General features: G+C 44.2%; 1 protein-coding gene across 1 annotated transcript in view; it reads right to left on the bottom strand.

Moving 5' to 3' along the window:
* Window positions 1-8606, bottom strand: part of SIN3A (SIN3 transcription regulator family member A) — a 23940-nt gene that overhangs the window by 13456 nt on the left and 1878 nt on the right. The window contains exons 3-10 of the mRNA XM_008946721.1: window positions 8487-8606; window positions 6959-7065; window positions 6194-6476; window positions 3633-3884; window positions 2961-3113; window positions 2464-2622; window positions 1437-1526; window positions 24-142 (exon numbers count right to left, since the gene is read on the bottom strand). The exon at window positions 8487-8606 is cut by the window's right edge and continues 22 nt beyond it. Coding sequence (XP_008944969.1) covers window positions 24-142; window positions 1437-1526; window positions 2464-2622; window positions 2961-3113; window positions 3633-3884; window positions 6194-6476; window positions 6959-7065; window positions 8487-8606 — 1283 coding nt within the window. The remainder of the gene's footprint in view (window positions 1-23; window positions 143-1436; window positions 1527-2463; window positions 2623-2960; window positions 3114-3632; window positions 3885-6193; window positions 6477-6958; window positions 7066-8486) is intronic.

The raw sequence follows: 8606 nt of genomic DNA, 5'->3' as shown, positions 1-8606 counted from the left end.
GTAGGGAAACGGGCTCCACTTACCCCAGGAACGGAGAAACGAGCTGCACGAGCTCAGCCCGGGAGATCACCTCCTGGTTGAAAATAACCAGGCAGCGAAGGAAGTTCTCGTACGCCTCCGTGCTACGCAGAGCTTTGCGGACCTTACGGAGAGAAGAGGAGAGGAGAACAGTTGTCGTCAGGGTGAGACCAAGCTGTCTGTGCTATCTCTGTCCAGGAGACCTGGATGCAACGCGCTGCTTCCCACCGAGGCACGGGGACTGTGCAGGGCACCAGGACGCAAACCTGCCGGGGAGCTGAATGGAAGGTAATTTGCCCCATACACAGGGCCAGACAGACACCGGTGTGAGCCACCGACTTGAATCACCAGAGTATCATGAGTAGGGAGCAGGGGTGGGAGACCTGCATGCTGGGTAACACCCCCGCAGGCTCTGCCGGTGTTACACCGAGAAGCTGGCTCCTGTAACCCTTGTCGTCACAGTATGAGGAAACCAAACGACTCATCCCAACACCATTACCTTCCCCACGAGAACAGTTAGCTCCTAGGCATCAGATGGAGATCCATCATCATTAAGATATTCGTCATTACAGCTGTGATTCTACAGCAGGGATTTCTCGGTTTACTTGAGTTAACACCTACCCAGCCTCTGAGCAGTAGATTGGTTTCCAGTTGCCATTAGCTGGTCTACAGCGTGCTGCAAAATGCACCAAATCATCAGGGAGCAACCAACACCTCCATCCACACACGAATATTACCTAAAAGGCTTGTTTGCATTCACTATATACTCCCCTCTGAGCCATAAGGAAAAATGTATGGACACCTCAGGGAAGGCACCAAGGTATCACTTGGAAATACCCCACATATCTTTGTTTGTTCTGTGCAGTAAAGCAGCAATTAATTGGATTCATCTCTCAGGGAAAAAAAAAAACAACCAAAACAAACACCCAATGTTGACATGAATCAGATGCTTTGTAAACTGAGCTCCCCGGCTGCAGGCAGCTGGTTGCAGACAGGTACAGCAAGCTGGGCCAACACAGCAAGATATGCCACACACAGCACTGGCTGTGAGGTGAGTTCATAAAGGTGGAAACAATTTGGAGTGGGTGCTAGAGGAACAAATTCCCATGTCTGCAAAGAAACTGCATTGGCAGTGGGTGAAAAGCTGAAGAAAGTCCTTTGAGGAAAAGGCACAAATACCCACATAAAAAAAGAGCACCAGTCTTCTAAAAAAATTCAGTGGATCCGACTTAGAGGTTGCACGATACATCTGAGGTCAAGCTGACAAACGTTATCAGGGTGATACATACACACATATATATATATATATATATATATATATGTATCACACACTTCCCTGTGATAAAAACCTGGATGTATACACACTAAGAGCATAAATCGTCAATGCGAGACAGCTTTCTCTGATCCTTGCCTCTCACCTTCTCGAAGAAGAGAGATTCTGTCCCCACACCATGTTTGCTGGCTTCTGCCAATGACTGGTCTTTTAAACCAAGCAGCTTCGGTTTCTTCTGTTAACAAAAAAAAGACAAGGGGAAAGAAAAATAAGACCATTCAGCAGAGCAAATTGCCATATTTTGACTTTCTATCACACAAGGGTTTCTGCTTCCTGACCCCACCATTCACTTTCAGATAAAAGAAAGGTAGCTTTTCTTACAAGGAAACTTGCATAAAAGTAGATGTTATAAATTAATCTATTAAAGGGTAACTATTAGCATAGAACTCCAAGTTTTTTTAATATGCTGTTGCATCCTTTTCTGCAACTAGTTGATTGAAAAAGTCACCGTAATGTACCTCATTTTTCTAACTAGGTTGCAGAACTACCAAACTAAATCTGCCTTTCTCCTGTCACTCACCCAATTTTTTAAGTCTTACACCTCCTAAAATTAGCATCTTTCTTCTTCTCTCTTGCATTCCACTGCAAGAGGCTTTATTTCCTCCCATACCAGCACTGCACTCCACTTCCTCAGAGAGGCTGAAAGCTGCCTCCAAATTGCGTTTCATTTTGCTGCCCTTCATTTGAAGAGGAGGAGAAGGGGTAGAAGGGGAAGTAAATCACGGGATTTAAAAGATGCAATTGTGTCTGCTAATGCTTTTCATCACGAAGCAAGATACTCCACCTTCAACTAAAGCGGCAGAACTTGTCCCTAATGCACATACACTAAACCACCTGGCCACTAGACCGTTTTTATTATACCACAGAGCCTCGCTCTCTCAAAAAGGGCATCCCTTGAAAAGGGCAAATTTTACTAAGAGAATAATCATCTGCTGTTGTATTCTAAGGCTTATCACAGGAGAGGTGAGCAAACACTATGCCACTACACATGGGATCCGTGTTCTCAAGCTGCAGCCAGTGCCACAAAAAGCGCAGGGTTTTTTTTTCCTGGTCTGCTACAGGCTCCTCTCAGGGGAAAAGGGGGCTGCAGAGTGAGCAGCACACGCTCTTACCTTCACCGGAGGGGTTGCTCCAGTTCCCGAGTGCCGTCGGATCTGACAGCCATTCTGGCTGGGTCTTTGTTGTTTGTTGTTGAGCTGTGGCTTCTTCACTGTGCCACCATGATCATTTCTTACCGACTCTACTTTCTCTGCAGTTGTCTTACTTAACAGCTTATTTAGAGACAAACACATAAGACCATTAGAGGTGTGTTCCACACATCCAGGCAAAAAATATGCCTGCTCCTCCTAGCTCTAAATGACCAAGGTATTAGTATTGCAGTCTTAAAACAAGCCTTTTAGGCAAAGGTTTTTTTTTACTTAGAAGACTAAGATATGGCCAGAAAAGTCTAGCACCCTGACCCCATTCCCACACTCAGTAAAAGATCACTCCAAAAAAACCCCCAAGAAACAAACAGCAAAAGTGCCTTGCTTTCTGAACTCTGGCTACGTACAGAACAGAGTTCTGCTAGGTAATTCAGTTCCAGTCTATCTCCTCCAAGGCGACTCACCACAGAGCTGTTGGCATCGGGCAGGAACTGCCCGAACTCAGAGAGCAGATCTTCCTGGTTCTTGAAGAGACGAGCAACCTGCGCGTACACCTCCTGCTCTGTCAGCGCTGGCGTGTAGTTACCTCCTGCCTCCTTGGCATTACGCTGCTCTTTCTGCCATAGGAAAGAGGAGAAACATCAGAAGAAAGGTCCCACAAACCATTTAAGTGACAAAATTAAAAAAAAAAACCTCGGTGTTCTAAAGAGTGAAACAGTAAATGCCTCAACACCTTACGTATTAATAGCATGATTCCTATATACACTCAAAATATACTATAAGTATATACTAAATGCCTAGCTGGCCCTGGACTAGTAGGACACTGATCAAATAATTCATATCTTTACTTTTACCACAGTACTATGGCCATGTTGTCTCTTCCTCGCCCATGCTCACAAAACCACAACAAATACACTTGTTAAAAAGGCATTTTAGACACTTGCAATCAAAGAAGATGGACTGAAATTATATCAAGCTGCTACATAATCTCCTAACTCGCAAGACTTCTGCTTAGATTTCTCGTCAAGACCAATCCAGCAGAAGACCCAAATGCAAGTCCTAGACAGACATAGCTAGCTCCCCACAGCACAGAAAGAGAAATAACCACACGTACAATCTGTACCGTTAACACTCACCTGATACGTGTGGAGAATCTCCAGGAAGGCTTTGTAGATGTCTGGCTGTCCCTGGAACCGGTTCTTGATCTTGTTGACATAGTTGATGGCATGATTAAACTCAACGGGCTGATTGTTCTGCAGGGATGGTGTGGTTCCCAGAGAGATTGTCACGGGCGTGTGAGGTTGGACCGGTGGCGAACGTGGCGATGCGTACGGTGGAATCGGGGGAGTTTGCTGGCTGGCAGGAGTATGTGCCTGCAGCTGCGATGGCTAGGAAGAAAAGACACATTAGAAATTATAAGATTCTTTTATGTTTGGAATCGTGCACTTTTATTTCACTATGTCCAGAGGCAACAACCCAGCATACAACCATACCTGATGTCAACAGTGGAACAACATGGATTCAACAGAGACGCCTCTGAGCTGGAATATATCACATGGACAATACCTCCTGCTACTACATCCAGTCAAACCACCTCTTCCCATGTGCTGGCCCTAGATGACTTTTGCTGCACTTCCTCAAAAGAATGGTCTTTTTAAACTGGCACTAAACAATTACTGCCTTTACAGGTCTAGAGAATTGTTACGAGTATCTTTCATAAACTGATTATTTCCTAGTGGCTCTATAAGCAGAAACTGCTGTTAAGAGTCAAAATTAAGAAGTAGAATTTCACAGTCCGAGCTGGGTTTTAAAGATTAACAGAAGCACAAATACAGGTAGGCTAGGCAGATGAAAACTATTATCAGAAACAAACAAAAATATTTAGAGGGCCAGTAGAGACTACTCTTAATCAGGAAGACAAAACACTCAGACCACTCACAACAGTTGATTTTCCTTGCTAACTGCTTTTAACTGAAACCTGCAAGAAACAGGTACTACGTCAAAAACAGCTCTGGCTTGCTCCAGCACTGCAAGTTATTTTGCCCCTAGCGACAAATTCTGGGATGCATAAAGGCAACAACAAGGGCAAACTAGACTTTTGTTCCATATTGAGACAAAGAGCAGGCAGATAAGGCTCTCAGAGTAATTATTTTGAGTACTCTTAATAGACGTCTAACAGCCACAGTAAAATTTAGCAGGTGGTAATTTTAAATGGAAATGGAAGTACTCATTCCTCTCACTTTCCAAACTTCAAAACTGATATTACACGGAGTTTTCATGACTGACAACTAATTGACTTAGGATGGCCAGTAGCATCCTATTAGAAGACCCCACCTTGCTTACCTACAACTGTACCTGTCTGGTAAGAAAATTTAACCTGGTTATCTAGCATGTACCTCAGGTTCATTTTGAACAGCAAAAATAGGTCAACTTTCTGTAAGTCAATGGGGAGAACACCACTTAGCCCATGGTGATGAGAAAGAGACCGCAAACACTTCACCAACAGCAGGTGCTACTTCTGCAGAAGAAAGCCCTGAAATCTGGCCCAGCTATTAATTATGGAATGCCTTAGCTTTGCAGTTTTCAGGTTTGCAAATCTTTCAGCATGTTTGTGTTTGCCATTTCTGAACAGGAGGTTGGAAGGCCCACCAACGTTTCCCTAGAGAGATTCTAATTGCCCCATTTTAAATTCTGCTGCTTTCTCACTGCGTATTCCCTTCTTGTTTTTCTTTTCCAGCCAATTGTTAGTTAACCGTACAGTTTAGAGGTTAACCCTTGAAACTTCAGTGATTCTTTCTCTTGCCAAGGCTCTCAAATCTTTCCACATTTTGAGGCTAAAATACATGATTTTTTTTTATCTAGAGTAAGCTCCTTGAATGCCTATTATCCTATTCTGTTTCCAATCACATAAAATACATCTGTTGGACACTACCATCTGGATTACATCTAAACCAAAGGCAAATTCCCTTTATTATTGGAAGGTCTCAGTTTCAAGCACACAAACCAATACCTAAAGGCAACATCATGGCCATCTTGCCTGAACTCTGTGCTTCAGATTTTGCCAATAACATCCAGCTGATGGCTGAATTAGACTCTTTTACAAAAAACACCCAATCTGAAAACAAGCCTTTAAGCACTGCAAAATCTACCAAGTAACTAATCGTGCTCTTCTAAAGGCTTAATTGCCTCAAGCATTCGAAATGACAAACACGTTTTCACACCAGGAGCCACATCTTTTATCATGGCCTCTGTTTTATGGGGAATTTCTTGGCCCTTCAGTTCTTCTGAGACAACACACACAAAAACACAGTTCAACATTTATCCAGTGGTTTAACTAGGAAGCCCTTCCTGCAAAGTCCAGTGCATTTCAGGAATCTTTTTTCCTGGGGCTGCCGGATTCCTCTCCGAATAATGCGTGTCCATTTTACCAGATGCTCTGAGCATCTTTTGGTTCCTTATTGAAAGCAACAAGTTTTTTTTCAAACCCTTAAGGTGCCTTATTTGAATTACTGTCAAATCAGTTGAAGTTTGAAAAGGAGAAACTAATCCAGCAGCAGAAGCACACCATATGCAGGCTCACAAATACTATGAAAAAGCAGCGTGGAAGTTCCCTTTTTGCTCTCCAGCTGCATACTGGTTTCAGCTGGAGGCAGCAGGGTGCCCGGGTTATCAGTGTTTGTCATTCAAAGTCCCTCACCTTACTGATTTTGGCAGGCGGTGGCTGCGGCGCCGGCTGTGCTGGTGTCGGGGTCGACTGTGCCGAGGGCTGCGACTGATGCTGGGGCTGGGGCTGCGGCTGGGGCTGCAGGCCATGAGTGGGGATCTGGTGAACCTGCCCCGGCGTTGTCACGTTCACCATGTCGTTCGTCTGCACCTCAATCTTGTAGCCGGGCGGCAAGAAGGTGTTGAAACCCATGATCAAATCTGGGTGGCCCTTGAAGAGCTGCGAGACGCGGCTGATCACTCCTGGAGTGTCAATACTGAAGGAGGAAGAAGATCAACATGTCACCACCCTCTAGGACCCTTTCAGGGGTGCACAGAGTTCTTCACTTAACAATTTTCCATTACAGTTTTTACCTTATCATCTCTAACATACAAAATGAAGCAAAATGGATTCCTACAAATGCATCACCAAACTTAAGAATAACATCAGAATTATTTTATTAGCCCAGGCAGCATTTCATATCTATGAGATCTAAGTCTGACCATTATTAATGGGCAGATGACCAGACAGGCAGATGAATCAAGGCTGCACTTGTGAACTCGTAGTCTAAACTGAGATTTAGTACAAATGAAGGGATGAATTTAACTTTCTGAAAGGAAAGCACGCAACTGCTTTTACACTACTGTTAGAGGTGTTACTCTGCACATGGAAGGACAGAATTTAGCTCCTGTGCTCTGCTCCCATGCCCACATAAGCTCTTTCTAAACTGGAAGGAAAAAGCAAAATGCAACTTGTTACCTTTGAGATTTAAATTCCTTCATAATATCCAAGAAGTCATTGTAGACCTGTGGCTGGCTACCAAACTGCAACTTCACCTGGTCAAGGTAAGACAATGCATCCTCCACCTGGAGACAGAACAGGCAGGTTATATTAGCGGAGCAGATTTTATTTCACTTCTGCTGCTCCGCAAAACACGCATAATTTGAAAACACAGCTGTTAGCCCTGAGCCTGGGCAGGGAATTAAAGAGCAAAACATCACGAGCCTGGTTAGCATACTACCAGCACCACTTGAATAAGAGATACACACTCCCCACTCCTGGCTCACAAGATAAAACTGTACCAAAAAGGAAAAAAAAAAAAAGCAATGCAGATCATCAGAGTTACTCAGAGGAAAAAAAAAAAAAACATGCTCTGAATTTACCATTGCTGAAGTGGCTGCTAGGATAAACAGAACTAGACTTGAGTATTTTTCCTGCATTCATATGTGGAAATTACAGAAGTTTAAGAATAAGCAAAAACTGGAAATGACATATTCAGTATAGTCAACGTCTGCCAGGTATACACCCTTCTTTTTAAAAGCCAGGCATTTCAGTCCAACATATAAGGATTTCCAAAATGGTAACTGTGGGCGGTAAATTGTTTTACACCTCAAACAGCAAGAAGTTTATGAACCATTCATGTTCCATCATCCAATTTTCAGAGGTACTGAGAGAGCAGGCACGGCCTGAAGCCAGAGCTCTGGGTTGCTATCACCTCTGAGATCCAGGCCACACGATCACCAGCTGCAAGAGCTACACACAGGACCTCCCTTTCCTCTGAAATTGAAAGAGGGCAAAGAAAGAAAGACTATTACGTATAGCCCCAATGCTGCACGGGCAGGGGATTTGCCATCAGTTTCACTGGGGGAAAGAACCATGCATTATGAAACCATTTTCAGGTCTCAAGAAATGTGTCCTACATTCTGCAAAGGGAAAAGGCCTCTCACCCAACAAAGTAATGGGTTCCACCAAAACTAGGAGAGACCTCCACTGTATTTGGAAGTGATGAGGCATCAATTCACATATACATGGCAGCCTCACTAGAGCTAAGCCAAGTGTAGCTACCAAAATGGGCTACTTTTGGTGGAATTTTCTCATCTTCAAGTACTTTGCAGCACATAGTCCAAGAATAGAGCCTCCCTTACTCCCAAATTACTCCCACACAACCACCCGCATAAGCCATGTGTTCAGAAAAGCACCGACAAAAAGTTTTGGCAATTTAACCAATTTATATGAATACTCTGATCAATACTACTTCCTTTTCCTTCCTGCCCCTTATCTTTTCCTAGAAAATCCATTTTTCTACATTATTACAGCAACAGGATTTCAGCAGAAAAAGTCCCTTTCTGCATTCAATAGTCTTCCAAACAGGAGAAGCACCTAAGCCTTGATGAGAAAGCTTTGAGGAAGTCACCAGCTCTCTCTGCAGGTAGAGCCCGAAAAGAAAGAGGCCCCCAAGGATTTAGGCAGAGCTTGGTCTACTTCAGGCAGTGATGCTCGGCGTTACCTTGAGCCTCTGGAACTGTTGCTGCCCTTGCACGGGCACGGCTGGTGGGGTGGGGTGCGTGTGGCTCTGCACCACTTGGCTCCCATGAGGCTGCACCGGTGCGGGGTGGTGGTGGCCGCC

The sequence above is a fragment of the Merops nubicus genome, unplaced genomic scaffold (genome assembly GCF_000691845.1).
Source record: "Merops nubicus isolate BGI_N331 unplaced genomic scaffold, ASM69184v1 scaffold22630, whole genome shotgun sequence".
Classification (NCBI taxonomy): Eukaryota; Metazoa; Chordata; class Aves; order Coraciiformes; family Meropidae; genus Merops; species Merops nubicus.
Note: the sequence above shows the minus strand (reverse complement) of the source record. Positions and strands in the feature narration are given on the sequence as shown.